At 38.2% G+C, this 18,784-nt stretch overlaps 1 protein-coding gene across 2 annotated transcripts in view; it reads left to right on the top strand.

Annotated features, from left to right (window-relative positions):
* The first annotated feature begins 7,661 nt into the window (after window positions 1–7,661).
* Tbc1d31 (TBC1 domain family member 31) overlaps window positions 7,662–18,784 on the top strand; it is an 89,357-nt gene continuing 78,234 nt past the window's right edge. Inside the window, exon 1 of one of the 2 annotated variants that reach the window (XM_047521943.1) lies at window positions 7,662–7,833. In XM_047521943.1, coding sequence (XP_047377899.1) covers window positions 7,757–7,833 — 77 coding nt within the window. In that variant the 5' untranslated portion in view covers window positions 7,662–7,756. The remainder of the gene's footprint in view (window positions 7,834–18,784) is intronic. The other variant, XM_047521935.1, reaches the window with a different exon arrangement.

The following is an 18,784-nucleotide window of genomic DNA, read 5'->3' as shown; positions in this document are numbered from 1 at the left end:
TGTAAGGTGGGGAGTAACTCTAGCTTCTAGTTTCCACGTTGCTGCACAACCCCCTGCCTTTCTGCAGATGCTGTTTCCTTCCCTCACTTCTCCTCTGCCTCGCCAACCCCTTTTTCATTCTTCCAGCCTTACTGCGTGCATTGTCATCTCCTGAAGCCTCCTCTCACTCTTTTTTGCCCTCCAATTCCTACTTTAAAAATGTCCTTCCTTGCTCAGCTAACCAGGGTACAGGAAAGGACATCAGGTGAGCTTCTGGAATAAGTAGAACAAGGGACATAAATGCAGCCAGGATGACTACTTACCACGGCTTTTTTCTGCTTTTCCCTGAGCAACAGAAAGCCTCTCTTAAACTGACCCTCACTACAACACTGAAGTTATTATGGGAGCTCCTGGGCCTTGCTAGTAGGGAGGGACTGACACTTGTTTTCTTTGGTCTCACACTTAAAAATCCCAGGGAGGGTTCTGATTGGCTTAGCTGAGTCATGCTCCACCCTGGACCAATCATATGACCAGTGAGGAGTAGGCTAAGCCTCCAGTTCCAGCAAGTATGTGGGAGAAGGCAGTATATTTCTGGGGGATGGGCTGGAGGGTTTGTGCAGGGAGTAGACTGTCATTTATAACCCTCCCACACTCTTTCATGGTCCAACTTGCTTTGTGCTTTGTTATTATTTAAAAATTGAAATCCTTTGTTTACCAAGAAGATTCCTTTTAATATGCAAATAAATTCTTTTTTTTTTCTAGCAGAGGATGAAATAAAATCTTGTTATAAAGGTTCCCAGAGAGTTTTAACCCAGGCTAGTGATAAATTCTTTTCTTTTCTGGTTTGGGCAATGGGTCTTTTGGAAGAATTACAGAACCACACCAACCTGGCCCACAAAAAGGCAGAGAAGCATAGGGAAAGGCAGCCAGCTAGATCTACATTTGAATCTTGGCTTTATAACTGTGTGACCTTGGGCAAGTTAAATCACCCTCCAAGACTCACTTTCTTAATTAGTAAAATGAGGACAATATTATTGTATTATGCAGGATAGGATGTGTAGAGTGCAGAAAAGGTGGGGGGCAATCCCTTTCCTGCTCAAAGCATTGCCAACACCAACAACAAACAATGGGTTAGTCAGAGGCAAGAATAAAAAACATATTAACATGCATATGTATACAGGAGCCATACAAAATACAAAACTCAAAATACAAAACTCCCTTATGTCTTCATAAGGGAGAAATGGGGAGGTGGACATCAACAAGTTCTGGAAAAGAGAGAAGGAACTCCACAACAAAAAATGGTGTCTTGTTTTGCAAGTGAAGTCTCTCAGGTAAACCATGGGAACTGCCCTCCAAAGAACAGATGAAAAGCCTGTTTGAATACAGAAACAATTTTGCAGTGCTGGGGATTTTCATATACCAGGCTAGTGTTTTACATGGTGAAAACTTTTAGTCCCCTCTCTTCCCAGGTGGTTAAAGCTCTCCTGGTTATAGTAGTTAATGAGATTCCTAGGATGGGACTTTAAGAAAATTGTATTTCTTTTGTAATACATTTTCTCAGGTAAGGGCACTTCAGAGAAAACCCCTCCTGTACTTAGAGGAGAAACAAGGGAACATTAGAGAGACCCAGATCCTGAGACTGTTTTTCAACTTCACATGTCAAGTTACACTTAGGGTTATCACTTCCTGAGCCCTGATGTCTACTTTGTCTTGTGGGAATAAGAAACCTCCAAAACTAAGCCTTCCTTTTGTGCAGACAGTTTTCTTCACCTCATCCTTCCAGGTCCACCTTGAATGTCACCCCTCTTGTTCACAGCTGTCTTTTCCCCAGAGAATTTATTACTCCCTTCTCTGAAATATATCCATACCTTAATTATAGCACTGATCACATGACATTACGTTTACACATCTATTTCTCCATATACCTCTTATTTCATCATAAGTTGTGAGTTTTCCAAAGACATAGAACTCATCTTATTTCTTCTCTGTAGTCCTAGTTCCTTGTATAGTATCTGATAAGTAACTGGCTTTCAAAATAATAGATAAATGACCAGCTGATGATTGAATCAAAGATGAATGATAAGAGCAAGACATGGCCTACCTGTGAACGGAAGGTCTAATCCAGTTTCTTTTCCAACTCTGATGGGAAGAAATTTGAAGACATGTCATTTATAAGCCTTAAGTCTTTCAAAAGTAGTTCCAAAACCAGTATTCTAGAGAGTCACTGGGTTCAGTGTCCCCAAATTGTGGTATCAAAAATTGGTTGTATTGGAGGAACACAAGAGTAGAGGTATGAAGAATAAGTGTCAGGGTTTGTTTTTGTTTTTTACAGAAGTCAAAATGACGTGACATGTCGTATGTGTGTTGTAAGAAATCACAGAGGAAATAGGGAAATAACTAAGGAGAGGAGCCTGCCTCCTGAAGTACAGAAATCTCATACAGAATTTCTGAACTTGACATTGATCATATCAAGGGTGATTGTAATGAAGTACATCTGAGTTTTTACATGTGTCAGTAGGAAATGATGTGTGTAAACTTGTGTCTGGTTGTGGTCCCCTGAATGAATACCTGAAAATACAAAATGGTATTTTGTTTATAAGTGCACATAAGAATTTCAAGGAGGGCTGGGGATATAGTTCAGTGGTAGAGTGCTTGCCTTGAAGCACAAGGCCCTGGGTTCAAATCCCCAGCAATGCAAAAAAAAAAACCTTTTTTTTTTCAAGGAATGCACAGATAAACTTGGATACAAAAGGGGATTAAGGAGGAACTTTCCCATTCCTGCTATTTGGGACTCAGGAAGATTTGATGACCTAAGATCATGCAACTATGTAGTGGCTGAGCCAGGATCAGAAACTCAATCTCCTTATTTCTTTCCTCTTTCTCACTGCTTTGCTTGGTATTCTTTTAATTTTAAAAACATAGCCTGAAGTAGTTTAAGTTTAAATCATAGCTCAAGTATTCAAAAAACACGCTTTTAGTGTTTACCGTGTGTCTGGCACTGTGTCAGATGCTTGGAGGCATAAGATAAGCGAAGGCCTCCACTCGACAAATATATTTTGTCCTCTCTTTGTGTCAGGCTCTATGCTACATTCAGGGAGTTCTTTGCTTTTATGGAATCAACAATCGAACGTGAGCAGGTTACATTAATCAATGAACCACACAACTAGTATATGTGACAGGAATAGAAGAGAAGGATTAAATTCCATGAGTCTGTCATCTTTCCAACATTTTAAAGTGGAAAGATACTAGTTTGTGAGTTAACTTCTAGATTCTTTTGTCTGCAACTGCTATTAACGGGTGCGAGGGGACTTAAAGAAAGACAAAGTTGAAACAAATAACAAAGAAGTGAGAGAAAGGAATCCTAGTGCTCCATGGGCTTCAAGGAAGGTTTTAGAAAAGAATAAAAGAGGACAGAAGTCCAGAGGTTAGTGGAGGTACATTTTGGATACTGGGAAATGAGGATGATATAAGAGTTGTCTAATCTGTTCACCAAATATTTCAGATTCTTCCTACTTCCAAACACCTAGTGGTTATTGTTGATTGCAAGATAGTCCCCAGTCACTCCTGCCCAGATCCATGCCCACTGTGGAACTTTTTAACCCTTTCCTGCAATGAGCAGAATATAGTACTCTGCCTCTGGACTCAGTCATGTAGCTTGATTGGCCACTAGAAAGAAGGACTGGTGATAGTGTGCCAGCTCCGAGCCTCTAGGTATTGTGTGTGGTCTGCTCGTCCACACCATTGTCACTGCCATGAAAACACACCATGGCTAGCCTGCATGAGGATGAGAGACTCCGGGGATAGAGCCAAGTTGCCCCAGTTTCCCTCAAAGAAGACAGCTTATAAAGCTGACAGTCAGCGGCCCCCCTAGACATGTAAGTGAGCCCAGCCAAGATCAGCAGGGACACCTGGCTGATCCCAGATGCATGAATAATAAATGTTTATCACTGAATGCCACAGAGGTTTGGTGGGTTTTTTTTTTTTTCATTTTTTTAAGCAGCATTATCATAACTGCACATAACCGATGTAGTGGGATTGCACTTCCTTGCCCTTTGTGTTTAGATGGGGCCATAGTTCTGGTAGTGAGCACAAAAATGATAATGACATTTCTGGGCTGGAGCATTCGATTGCTTTGTGTGAATCTCTCTAAAACCCTTTTATCCCCCTGGCATATAAACAAAAACTCTGAAATAATGGCGACTCCATTAGCCGTGGTCCCTGAGAGACTAAGAAGAGCTCAACACCCAGACAGAAGGGGTTGTTTTAAACTCTTGAGATCTTGGAGTTCTTAGTTATTGTGGCATAACAGTTCAGCCTCCCTAAATGAGGTGGGAAAGGGCTTTCTAAGAAGTTTGCTAAAGGTTATTAATTACTTCCTCTTTGAAGTTTTCAGAGAGATTGCAGTAAATTCTTTAATTGTATTTTAATAGTTTTTGTTAGCGCGTTATTTAATTTGCTTACTAACATACTGACTGGCCTTTGCTTTGGGGGAAGCATAGAACTGGTTGCCAAGGAATTGTGAAAGAGAATAGCTGTCTTTCTTTACTTTCCAAATATCTTGGAACTTTCCCAAACAGAAAGGATGCTTAGATGCTTGGCAATCAAAATGTTCACTAAGCTCCAACAAACGGGAAATACTTCTCTCTCTGAACTATGTATTATCACAGCAAAAAAAAAAGGCATCCTTTCACAGTGAAAGTATGGTTGGTGAGATAGCAAGGAAAAAGGGATTTGCAAAGAAACAACTAAGAATCCCTTCTGTGTACAACTTTCCAACTCTCTATGGAGAATTTGAAATACATCCAAATAAGAAAACAGTGGACGGAATCTTTGTGATCTTAGTCTAGGTAATGATTTCTTAAGTACACCAAAAGCACAATACATAAAAGAAAAGAATAATACTAATGAAGATCCATTGATAAATCTTTTATTTTCCTTTCTTGAACAATCACTGCTAAGAGAATAAAAAAACAAGATTGGAAGAAATACTTATAAAGCATATGTATGATGAAGGGTTTGTTATCTAGGATGTGTGTGTGTGTGTCAAAAGTAAATAATAAGAAAACAAATGTCCTAATTAAAAATTAGCCAAAAGATGGAACAGATATATAAAGGATATATCAAAAGGATATATCAAAAGACAAATAATCACATGAAAAGATGATGAACATCATTTGTCACTTCAGAAATGGAAATTAAAATCAGGGCAGGTACCACTATACTCCTAGAGTGGTCAAATGATAAAGGTTCATCACAGTTATGGAAAACCTGGAACTTTCCTATTCTATAGTTGGGAATATAAAATGGCACAACTACTCTGAAAACATTTGACAGTTTCTTAAAATGTTAAATCTAGGCCTCTGCATGACCCAACTATCCCACTTCTAGAAATTTACCCAAGAGAAATGAAAGCATACATTCATACGAAGATTTAAATAGGAATGTTCATAGCAGCTTTATGTGGAATAGCCCCAAATGGAAACAACTCCAAGGCTCATCAGTAGATGAATGGATAAATAAGTTATGGTATATCAATAATATGAAATATTACTTAGCAATGAAAAGCATGAACTATTGGTATCCCAACAATACAAAAGAATCTCAAAATAATAATCTCAAATTTATTGTGAATGAATGAAGCCAGAAGAAAGAAACACAGAGAGGAAGGGAGGAAGGAGGAAGAGAGAGAGAGAGAGAGAGAGAAGAGATAGTTTATAAACTTATATGTATTTCTAGAAAATATTAACTACTCTAAGGGATGTATAACAGATCAGCAGTTGTTTATGGGGAAGGTGGGGTGGGAATTGAAACAGATTACAAAGATATGTAACCATCTAGGGATGCTTGTCTTGGTTTAGAAAAGGACTGAAGAACAGGACACAGAGATAGCAAACAAGAAGTAGGTTTATCGCAAAAGTGACAGAGATGTAGAGAGAAACTTCTCCAGAGAGAAGGGACCACAGAGCTGGGAGTCTGGTGGGGGAATTTTGGCTTGTTCTTTTTATGGTCTCTGGTCTTTCATCTTTCCTTATCTCCTCCCCATTGTTGATTGGTGCCCCCTCCTTCCATGTATCTATTTCAGTTTTTATAATGGATTCCCTGCTTAGGAGCATGAGTAGGAAGTGTCTGTCTGATGGGGTCCCCTGCTTGTGTCTATGAGCCCTTGGGGTCCAGCAGGAAGTTGATCTCATCAGAAGGCCCTCCCCATGCTCCTTTGTTCTGGCCCTGCCCCTGCCCTCCTCACCTGCCATCTTACCCAGACTGTCTAAGTCCTTCTCTATTTCCCTCAGATATATGAGGAAAATTTCAGGGGTGATGGATATCTTAATTATCTTGCTTTGGTGATGGTTTCAGGGGGAACTTATGTTAAAACTTATAAAATTGCACATTTCAAATATGTGAAATTTATCAAATGTCAGTTATATCTCAGTAAAGGTGAGGATGAGCCATAGTCTGTGTTCTCAGGGAGCAAGCAGTGAGAAGTGCACTAGCCCTGTCCCTTAAAGGCTTCCCTGTGCCATGTTGAAAAACTCTTTTAGTGTTGCTTTCATCGAGACTTTCCTTTTCGTTTCACAGAAGATAAAAGCAGAGGGAGATTTGAGACAGAAGAGAAGATGCATATCCTGGAAGAGAAAGCTATGTGACCATGGAAGAAGAAAATGGAGTGATGTGGTCACAAGCCAACTAAGCCAGTTGCCATGGAAAGCTAAAATAGGCATGGGAGGGAATCTTGCCTAGAGTCTCCGGGAGAGGTTGCTGACCCTTGGATTTTGGGTTTAAGGTCTCCAGAATTCTTTTCTTTCTTTTTTTTTTGGTGCTCAGGATCGAGCCCAGGGCCTTGTGCTTACAAGGCAAGCACTCTACCAACTGAGCTATCTCCCCAGCCCCTCTCCAGAATTCTAAGAGAATAAATTTCTATTCTAAATTTACACCAGTAAGTGTGTGGTAATTCATTAGGACAGCCTCAGAAAAACTTGTACATGACCTAATAACAGCACTGAAAGTGGGGATAAATAGTACTACCTAAATAGTAAGTCTGGTATGGGAATTATTTAAATGAGTCAATATATTGGTAAAATATATAAAAGAATGCCCCACACCTAGTAAGCACTACAAAAGGGCTAAGTACATTTTTACAAAAAGAACTCTGATGTTAACACAACCTGCTGTTGATGACACTGTTTTGCTGTCCTGCCATAGGTGGAGTGGACATCACAAAACAGAAGCCTCTTGTCAGATTACGGGATTGAAAACGTGAGGATGGTGAAAAGGTGATGAATAGACTATTCGTCTATAAGATTCTTTGGAGCCTAAAAGTTCTAGAAAGAAACCCTTCAATCCTCAATGCGTTTATCTCTATACAATCCCTAAATGCAGTTTATAACGGAAAGGAGGCACCTTGCCTCTGTTGGCAGCCTAAAACCCATTCAAGGGTCCAAAAGTACAGAATTCCCACGCTCCTTCTGCAGAAAACTACCATTCCCAGAAGGCATCGGGGTCCGGGGGGGCGGATCTCTGAAGGGGGCGGAGTCTAAGAGGAGGTCGTTGGGCGATTCCATTGTCTGGAGGGGCAGCCTGGGCGGAGTTTGGAAGGAATTCGCCTTCAGATTAGTTGTAAATAGAAAGGGGCGTCCCGCGCGCGGTTGGAACCGTCCACGGGGGACCCGGAACGCCGCGGCGGGCGCTCGAACTTCCCGGGCTGGCAGCGCGGAGCCTGCCGGGAAGGCGCCGGGACAGTTACCCCGCCGACCTGCGGCCGCCGAAAGTGGGCTTGGACATGGAGAGCACCGACTTGGGCAATAAGGAGAGCGGGAAGATATGGCACCGCAAGCCATCCCCAGGCACTCGGGACGGGTAAAGGCCGCGACCGGAGGGCGCGGGCTTGCGGAGGCGGCTGGATGCTGTCGGGGGAGGGTCCGCGTCTGAAGTGGCGTTCGAGGGGCCGCCTTGGGAAGGGATGCGAGTGCCGTGCAGGGCTTCGGGTTCTGGCTCCGACCCTGCCCAGAATCCTGGGTCGGGGGACCTCGGGAGGAGTGGACGGCAGAGACACCCTTTCCCTCTGGGGTGGGACAGGTCCCGGCCACCGTGCTGCTGGAGCAGGAGGTTCTCAGATTTACCTGAGAGAATCTGCGCTCTGGTGAGTGCCAGCGCTCTGCCTGCTGTAATCATCCGTGTCCTGATGGCACTTCTGGCACGTACTACGTGCTCAGTAAGTATTTAAGTGTCGAGCTGGAAAAGAACTCTAGGAGGGACGAGGGAAGGAGCGCAGTACACGTTAGTACAGACTGAAGTTTATCCACCCTCACCATTGCATGCTTTAGACACGCATGCATTCATTAGCTTTTTGTTGAGCACCTAGTATGTGCCAAGCACCCTTCTAAGCGCTGTAGGAGAAGAGTAGAACAGAACACACTAACAGTTCTCTGGAGTTTACACACAGTCGTGTACATGAGGGGCAGAGGATTGCTTCTGTAATGCTGAAGGCCTTGTAGGACAGCCAGCGATGCTTTTCATTCTTTTCCCAGTTTTCTGCGATGTTTGAGGCCCTGGCTCTCTTGTATGACTTCAGTGGAAGTGAGACTGTTTGAGTTCCCATTACCGCATGTCAGAGTGATCTTAGTGCCTCGCGGGCTTTGCTGCAACGAATGGGGTCATGTTTCAGTGCTTCTTATTGTAGTGATTTTTCTGTTGATTTTGGTTGCTCTCAGCAAATCAACAAACGGACCACTTTGTAGGCCCACGGCGCAGTCCTGAAGCAGCTGCGTGTTTGGTTTCCAGTTGCTGTCCATCTTTTTAAATCAATTCTGCTGTCCTCTCAAGGAAAAACCCCTCCACTCCATTGGATAAAAATTTTTTGCCTAAAGTGAAGGGGTTTTTCCTTTCCAAATTTGAAGTTTGTTTAAATACTACCCCTGCCTCTGGTAGTCTATAAATGTTCTAAGAGTTGTAGCCAACCCACCTGTACTTTTTCTTGCTGTTACCAAGTAGAGTTGCATGCAAGATATTGACACGTCTTTGTTTATTTCTTCCATCAAAACATGGCTTGCTTTCCTTTTTTTCTTTGTTCATAAAACCCATTGTTTATGGGGGTCAGAGAGGAAAATAGCACTGACTAAGGAGTTGGGGACATTTAGTTGAAGGAAGTGTTGACTTACCCCTTCTGTGACCTTAGACTAGTTATCACTGTAAGCCCTAATGAGCAGACGTACTAGACACTGTTGTCTTATAAATTTGATGCTCAGTAAATACTTGATGTTCTTATGTTCATGAACTGGGGAACTGTCAGGCAACCTAAGAGCAAATGAAAAACTGCTCAAAAATAAATACTTATGTGTGATTTTTTTTTTCTTTCTTTCTAGGAGTAGAAATTGAACTTAGGGGCATTTAACCATTGAGCTATGTCCCCAGCCCTTTTATTTTTTATTTTGAAACAGTCTTGCTAAGTTGCCCAGACTGGCCTGGAACTTGAGATCCTACTGCCTCAGCCTCCTGAGTAGCTTTTGTGTGTGATTTATATGAAAAATCAGGAACAGACTGCTGTGTTAGTTGTGAATTACATTTAGATGGTAGGATTAATGGTTTTTTTTTCCATATTTTGAACAATGATCATTTAATTTTGTCATCAGAACATATAATGCTATAGAAAAAAGACTGGAGGGAAAAGCTGTCTGCCCTCTCTGAGTTTTGATGGCCAGGAAACATTTCAGTACATTAGTTTTGTGTTTTTAACCCCTTGCGAACACAAAAATAAGCAGTGTAAAAATTCTGCTGTTGAATCTTCAAGGAAGTCTAAAGAAAAGGATGGAAAGGGCTTCCTCCATTGAATTTCAATATGCCTAGTATAAGAAAAAGGTCCAAAAGGGGCCTCTGGGTACATTTGACAGTGGGGAACTCACTTAAAGTTGATGACATTGTGAAAATAATAACAGAGACAGGTCAGGATCAAAAATATCCTGTGCTCCAACCCCTTGAATGCAACTTAGGAGAAAAAAAGATGAAGGCACAGTTTTTGTATATGCTGGATTGTCCAACTCTCTCCTGGGATGAAATTGTTGTGTAAATTAAATGACAGATAATGTTCATAAGAACTGTTTCAGAATATGAATTTAAGAAAGGATTCAAAACTAGAAAAGATAAAAGTTATAGGTATGGAAATATATTTTAGTTCAGAAAATTAGAAGATACAAGAAATGTTTCTGGATGAGAAAGTATCTTGTCTGGTAAAGTAATATTCTTGGGCTAACGTCCAAGATGAAAGAGGACAAAATTAAGGATATAAATTTGTGAATGTTTAAGTAAGTTGCAGAAGGTTTGCAGAAGGTAAATCTTAAAAAGTTTATGTTTGTGATTAAAGTGGCTGTAATTAGCATGGTCACTTAAAGTTATTTGAATTTTAATGTATTGCGATGAAGCAAAGTCTGAAACACTGATCTGCTCTTACCTTTTGAGATAATTTTCATATATTTGCTAGGTTTCATTACTTGGGGAAACTAAGTCTTAAAGGAATTAGGATTTGCACCTCTTTTAAACTCCTAAATGATTACTTTGTAACTGGTTAAACAAACACCTGTTATTTAGGTTGTAGCAATATAGTCCATACCCAAAATATATGTGATGAGATATATGTATGCACCTGAGAACCGTATCTGTCCAAACCTTATCTAAGTGTTATGTGAAAGTTTATAAAATGAAGGTTTATGTAAGTTTACAAGCAAGATAACCAATATATGGTCTCTTTTATATATTGCCTCTGACATAGAAGGGTCACACTCTCATTTGAAGACCTGTCTTACATCTCTTTGCTTTGACTAAGTCAATTTCTGATCATTAACATTGTTTCCTAAATGAGTACAAGATTTAAGGTTATCCTTTCTTTTTCTTTTTTTTTTTTTTTTTTTTTAATTAACCCATGCAGACCTGTGAGTACACTCTGGATTCTAAATTGTACTTTGTTGTTGGATTTTTTTTCCAATTTATTTATTTATTTTTTTCATTATATTTTTTGACAGTGATGAAAACATTTAAAAAAATTTTCATACATGTATTTGGGGGTAATGTCTGTCTCAATCTACTGTGTTTCCTATCCCCACTCACCCCATCCCTCCCCTCACTCCCCTCTGTACAATCCAAAGTTCCTTCATTCTTTCCTACCCACCCCTGACTATGGATCAGTATCCGCTTATCAGAGAAAACATTTGGCCTTTGGTTTTTTGGGATTGGCTTATTTCACTTACTATGATATTCTCCAGTTCCATTCATTTACCTGCAAATGTCATAATTTCATTCTTCTTTAAGGCTGAGTAATATTCCATTGCACATATATACCACAGTTTCTTTATCCATTTGTCAATTGAAGGGCATCTAGGTTGGTTCCACAATCTAGCTATTGTGAATTGAGCTGCTATGAACATTGATGTGACTGCATAACTGTAGTATGCTGATTTTAAGTCCTTTGGGTATAAACTGAGGAGTGGGATAGCTGGGTCAAATGGTGGTTCCATTCCAAGTTTTCTGAGGAATCTCCATACTGCTTTCCAAAGTGGTTGCACTAATCTGCAGTTCCACCAACAATGTAAGAGTGTACCTTTTTCCCCACATCCTCACTAACACTTATTATTGCTTGTATTTTTGATAATTGCCATTCTGATTGGAGTGAGGTGAAATCTTAAATCAATCTTGATTTGCATTTTTCTAATTGAAGAGATGATGAACATTTTTTCATATGTTTGTTGATTGTATATCTTCTGTGAAGTATCTATTCAATTCCTTAGCCAATTTATTGATTGGGTTTTTTTTTTTTGGTTTTTTTTTTTTTTCAAGTTCTTTATATATCTTGGAGATAAGTGCTCTGAGGTGCATGTGGTAAAGATTTTTTTCTCATTCTGTAGGCTCTCTCTTCAAATTATTGTTTCCTTTGCTGAGGAGAAGCGTTTTAGTTTGAATTCATCCCATTTTAATTTTTATTCTTAATTTTACTTCTTGTGCTTTAGAAGTTTTGTTGAGGAAGTTAGCCCTAAGCCAACATGATGAAGATTTTGACTTACTTTTTCTTCTATTAGGCACAGAGTCTATGTTTTAGTGCCTAAGTCTTTGATCCACTTTGAGTTGATTTTTGTGCAGGCTGAGAGGGGTTTAATTTCATTTTGTTACATATGAATTTCCATTTTCCCAACACCATTTGTTGAATAGGCTATCTTTTCTTCAGTTTCTATTTTGGCATCTTTGTCTAGTATGAGATAACTGTATTTGTCTCTATGTCTTCTATTCTGTACCATTGGTTTACATGTCTGCTTTGGTGCCAGTACTATGCTGATTTTGTTACTATGGCTCTGTAGTATAGTTTAAGGTCTGGTAGTGTGATATCTTCTGCTTCACTCTTGCAAAGGATGGCTTTGGCTATTCTGGGTCTCTTATTTTTCCAAATGAATTTCATGATTGACTTTTCTATTTGTATAAAGAATGTCATTGGAATTTTAATAGGAATTGCATTGAATCTGTATAATACTTTTGGTAGTATGGTCATTTTGACAATATTAATTCTACCTATCCAAGAGCATGGGAGATTTTTTCCATCTTCTAAGGTCTTCCTCAGTTTCTTTCTTTAGTGTTCTGTAGTTTTCATTGTAGAGGTATTTCACCTCTTTTGTTAGATTGATTCCCAAGTATTTTATTTTTGTTGAAGCTGTTGTGAATGGGGTAGTTTTCCTAATTTCTTTCACAGTAGATTTGTTGCTTATGTAGAGAAATGCATTTGATTTATGGGTAATTTATATCCTGCTACTTTGCTGAAATTCGTTTATGAGTTCTAGAAGTTTTCTGGTGGAATTTTTTGGATCTTCTAAATATAGAATCATGTCATTAACAAACAGTGATAGTTTGAATTCTTCTTTTATTATTCATATCCCTCTAATTTAGTTTGTTTGTCTGATTGCTCTGGCTAGGGTTTCAAGATGATGTTGAATAGAAGTGGTGAAAGAGGGCATCCCTGTCTTCTTCAAGTTTTTAAGGGGAATGCTTTCAGTTTTTCTCCATTTAGAATGATGTTGGCCATGGGCTTAGCATAGATAGTTTTTACAATGTTAAGTTATGTTTCTACTCTCCCTAGTTTTTCTAGTGTTTTGAACATGAAGAGGTGCTCTATTTTGTCAAATGCTTTCTCTGCATCTATTGAGGTAATCATATGATTCTTGTCTTTAAGTCTGTTGATGTGATGTGTTAATGTTTATTGATTTCCTTATGTTGAACCAATGTTGCATTCCAGGGATGAACCCCACTTGATTGAGGTGTGCTGTCTTTTTAACATATTTTTGTATGTGATTTGCCAGAATTTTATTGAGAATTTTTGTGCCTGTGTTCATGAGGGATATTGGTGTGAAGTTTTTTTTCCTTGATGTGACTTTGTCTGGTTTTGGTATCAGGGTGACACTAGCTTCATAGAATGAGTTTGGAAGGATTCCCTCCATTTCTGTCTCATAGAATAATGTGAGGAGTATTGATGTTAATTCTTCTTTGAAGGTCTTGTAGAACTCAACTGAGAATCCATCTGGTCCTGAACTTTTCTTGGCTAGTAGGCTTCTATTTCATTCCTTGAAATTGATTTGTTTGAATTGTATATGTCCTCCTTTGTAGTTTGAATAGATCATATTTCTCTAGAAATTTGTCCATGTCTTCAAGTTCTTCTATTTTATTTGAGTATAAATTTTCAAAATAGTTTCTATTTATCTTCTGTATTTCAGTAGTATCTGTCATATTTCCTTTTTCATCAAAAATTTTATTAATTTGAGTTTTTTCTCTTTCAGTGTAGCTAAGGTTTTATCAATTTTATTTATTTTTTCAAAGAACCAACTTTTTTGTTTTGTCAATTTTTTGAATTGTTTCTTTTTTTTTATTTTATAATTTATTTACTTTTGCAATACTGGGATTGAACCCAGGGGCACTCTACCACTAAACTACACCCCAAGCCCATTTTATTTTTTTTTATTAAAATATTTTTTTATTTTTTACAGACATATTTTGATTCATTGTACACAAATGGGGTACAACTTTTCATTTCTATGGTTGTACACATTGTAGATTCACACCATTCATGTTATCATACGTATGTATAGGGTAATACTGTCTGTTTCATTCTACTGTTTTTCCATTCCCACCCCCTCCCACCCCTTTTTCCTCTACACCATCCAAAGTTCCTTCATTCTTCTCTTCCCCCCACCACCCACAATGGTTATATATTGTCATGCACTTATCATAGAAAACATTTGGCCTTTGGTTTTTTGGGCTGGCCTATTTCACTTAGCATGATATTTTTCAGCTTCATCCATTTACCAGCAAATGCCATAATTTTACTCTTCTTTATGGCCGAGTAATGTTCCATTGTGTATATATACCACAGTTTCTTTATCCATTTGTCAATTGAAGGGCATCTAGGTTGGTTCCACAATCTAGCTATTGTGAATTGAGCTGCTATGAACATTGATGTAGCTGCATCACTGTAGTATGCTAATTTTAAGACCTTTGGGTATAAACTGAAGAGTGGGATAACTGGTTCAAATGGTGGGTCCATTCCAGGCTTTCTGAGGAATCTCCATACTGCTTTCCAGAGTGACTGTACCAATTTGCAACTCCACCAGGAATGTATAAGTGTGCTTTTTTCCCCACATCCACACCAACACTTATTATTGCTTGTGTTCTTGATAATAACCATTCTAATTGGAGTTAGATGAAATCTTAGATTGGTTTTAACTTGCATTTCTCTAATTAATAGGGATGATGAGCACTTTTTCATATATTTGTTGATCACTTGATATCTTTTGCTGTGAAATATCTGCCCATTTCCTTAGCCCATTTATTGATTGGGTTCTTTGTATTTTGGGTGTAAAGTTTAAGTTCTTTATAAACTTTGGAAATGACTGCTCTATCTGAAGTGTGTGTGGAAAAGATTTTTCTCCCACTCTGTAGGCTCTCTTTTCACATTATTGATTGTTTCCTGTGCTGAGAAAAATCTTTTCAGTTTGAATCTATCCCATTTATTGATTCTTGCTTTTATTTCTTGTGCTTTGGGGGTCTCATTAAGGAAGTCTGGTCCTAAGCCAACATGATGGAGATTTGATCCTACTTTTTTTTCTGTTTGGTGAAGGGTCTCAGGTCTAATTCGTAGACCCTTGATCCATTTTGAGTTGAGTTTTGTACAGGGTGAAAGGGGTTTAGTTTCATTTTACTGCATATGGATTTCCAGTTTTGCCAGCACCATTTGTTGAAGAGGCTATCTTTACTCCATTGTAATTGAGTTTTTGGCACCCTTGTCTAGTATGAGGTTACTGTACTTATGTGGGTATGTCTCCGTGTCTTCTGTCCTGTACCATTGATCTACCTGTCTATTTTGGTGCCAGTACCATGCTGTTTTTGTTACTGTTGCCCTGTAGTAGAGTTTAAGGTCTGGTATTGTGATACCTCCTGCATCACTCTTCCTGCCCAGGATTGCTTTGACTATTCTGGGTCTTTTGTTTTTCCAGATGAATTTCATGATTGCTTTTTCTGTTTCTATGAGCAATGTCTTAGGGATTTTAATTGGAATTTCATTAAATCTGTATAGCGCTTTGGAAGTATGGCCGTTTTGAAAATATTGATTCTGCCTATCCAAGAACATGGGAGATCTTTCCATCTTCTAAGGTCTTCCTTAATTTCTTTCTTCAATGTTTTGTAGTTTTCATTGTAGAGATATTTTACCTCTTTGGTTAGATTGATTCCCAAGTATTTTATTTTATTTTATTTTATTTTATTTTATTTTTTTTGAGGCTATTGCAAATGGAGTTGTTTTCCTCATTTCCCTTTCAGATATTTCATCACTTATGTATAAAAATGCTTTAGATTTATGCGTGTTGGTTTTATAACCTGCTATTTTGCTGAATTCATTTATGAGGTCTAGTTTTCTGGAGGAGTTTTTTGGATCCTCTAAATAGAGAATCATGTCATCAGCAAATAGTGACAGCTCAAGTTCCTCTTTTCCTATTCCTATCCCTTTAATTTCTTTAGTCTGTCTAATTGCTCTGGCTAGTATTTCAAGTATGATGTTGAACAGAAGTGGTGAAAGAGGGCGTCCCTGTCTTGTTCCCATTTTTAAAAGGAATGCTTTCAGTTTTTCTCCATTAAGAATGATGTTGGCCATGGGCTTAGCATAAATAACCTTTATAATGTTCAGGTATGTTCCTACTATCCCTATTTTTTCTAGTGTTTTGAGCACGAAGGGGTGTTGTATTTTGTTGAACGCTTTTTTCTTTGTCAATTGAAATAACCATATGATTCTTATCCTTAAGTCTATTGACATGATGGATTATGTTTACTGATTAATGGATGTTGAACCGACGTTGCATTCCAGGGATGAACCCCACTTGATCGTGGTGCACAATTTTCTTAATATGTTTTTGGATACGGTTTGCCAGTATTTTGTTAAAGATCTTTGCATCTATATTCATCGAGGATATTGGTCTAAACTTTTCTTTCCTTGATGTGTTTTTGCCTGGTTTGGGTATGAGGGTGATATTAGCTTCATAGAATGAGTTTGGTAGGGTTCCCTGCTTTTCTATTTCCTGGAATACTTGGAGAAGTATTGGAATGAGTTCTTTGAAGGTCTTGTAGAACTCTGCTGAGAATACATCTGGTCCTGGGCTTTTCTTGGATGGTAGATTTTTAATGGCTTCTTCTATTTCATTGCTTGATATTGATCTGTTCAAATTGTGTATGTCCTCCTGGTTCAGCTTGGGAGGAGCATATGTCTCTAGAAATTTGTCAATGTCTTTGGTATTTTCTATTTTGTTGAATAAAGATTTCCAAAGTAGCTTCTCATTATGTTATGTATTCCGGTGGTGTCTGTAGTGATATTTCCATTTTCATCATGAATTTTAGTAATTTAAGTTTTCTCTCTCCTCTTTGTTATGTGGCTAAGGGTTTATCAATTTTGTTTACTTTTTCAAAGAACTAACTTTTTGTCAATTTTTTGAATTGTTTCTTTTGTTTCAATTTCATTGATTTCAGCTCTGATTTTAATTATTTCCTATCTTCTACTACTTTTGCTGTTATTCTGTTCTACTTTTTCGAGGACTTTGAACCTTAATGTTAGTTCATTTAGTTGTTGACTTTTTATTCTTTTCTTGAATGCACTCCATGCAATGAATTTTCCTCTTAGTAGAGCTTTAATAGTGTCCCAGAAATTTTGAAATGTTGTATTGTTGTTCTCATTGACCCTAAGAGTTTTTCTTATCTCCTCCCTGATGTTTTCTGTTATCCATGCTTCATTCAATAGCATATTATTTAGTCTCCAGGTGTTGGAATAATTTCTGTTTTTTATTTTGTCATTGATTTCTAATTTCATTCCATTATGATCTGATAGAACATAAGGCAGTATCTATTTTTTTTGCATTTCCTAAGGGCTGCTTTGTGGCATAACATATGGTCTATTTTCGAGAAGGTTCCTTGTTTTGCTGAGAAGAAAGTGTATTTGCTTGTTGATGGATAGAATATTCTATATATGTCTGTTAAGCCTAGGTTATTGATTGTGTTATTGAGTTCTGTGGTTTCTTTGTTTAGTTTTTGTTTGGAAGATCTATCTAGTGGTGACAGCGGTATGTTAAAGTCACCCAGAATTATTGTGTTGTGGTCTATTTGATTCCTGGAATTGAGAAGGATTTGTTTGATGTACATGGATGCACTATTGTTTGGGCATAAATATTTACGATTGTTATGTCTTCCTGATTTATGGTTCCCTTAGGCAGTATGAAATGTCCTTCTTTATTCCTTCTGACTAACTTTGGCTTGAAGTCCACTTTATCTGAAATAAGGATGGAAACCCCCGCTTTTTTACTGAGTCCATGTGTGTGGTAGGTTTTTTCCCATCTTTCACCTTTAGTCTGTGGATGTCTTTTTCTATGAGATGAGTCTCTTGTAGGCAGCTTTTTAATCCATTCTGCCTGTCTATGTCTTTTGATTGATGAGTTTAGGCCATTAACGTTCAGAGATATGATTTGTATTCCCAGTCATTTGGGCTTATTTTTGGTTTTTAACTTGACTTGGTTTCTCCTTTGAATGGTTTTTCCTTTAAGGAGTTCCTCCCTTTACTGACCTACTGTTGTTTTTCATTTCCTCCTCATGGAATATTTTGTTGAGAATATTCTGTAGCACAGGCTATTTGTAAATTCTTTTAACTTTTGTTTGTCATGGAAGGATTTTATTTCATCTTCATATCTGAAATTTAGTTTTGCTGGGTATAGGTTTCTTGATTGGCAACCGTGTTCTTTCAGAGCTTGAAATATGTTGTTCCAGGTTCTTCTAGCTTTTAGAGTCTGGGCTGAGAAATCTACTGATATCCGTATTGGTTTCCCGCTATATGTAATCCAATGCTTTTCTCTCACAGCCTTCAGAATCCTATCTTTATTTTGTATGTTAGGCATTTTCATTATAATGTGCCTTGGTGTGGATCTGTTGTGATTTTGTGCATTCAGTGTTCTGTAGGCCTCTTGTATTTGATTTTCCATTTCATTCTTCAGGTTTGGGAAAATTTCTGCTATTATTTCATTGAATGGGTTGTTCATTCTTTTGGTTTGTATCTCTGTGCCTTCCTCAATCACAATAATTCTTAAATTTGGTCTTTTCATGGTGTTCCTTAATTCTTGGAGGTTCTGTTCATGATTTCTTACCATCTTCTCTGTTTGAGCAACTTTATTTTCAAGATTAAATATTTTGTCTTTGTTGTCTGAGGTTCTGTCTTCCAAGTGGTCTAGTCTGTTGGTGATGCTTTCCATTGAGTTTTTTA

The sequence above is a fragment of the Sciurus carolinensis genome, chromosome 1, assembly GCF_902686445.1.
Source record: "Sciurus carolinensis chromosome 1, mSciCar1.2, whole genome shotgun sequence".
Lineage (NCBI taxonomy): Eukaryota > Metazoa > Chordata > Mammalia > Rodentia > Sciuridae > Sciurus > Sciurus carolinensis.
This window is presented reverse-complemented; position numbering and strand designations above follow the sequence as displayed.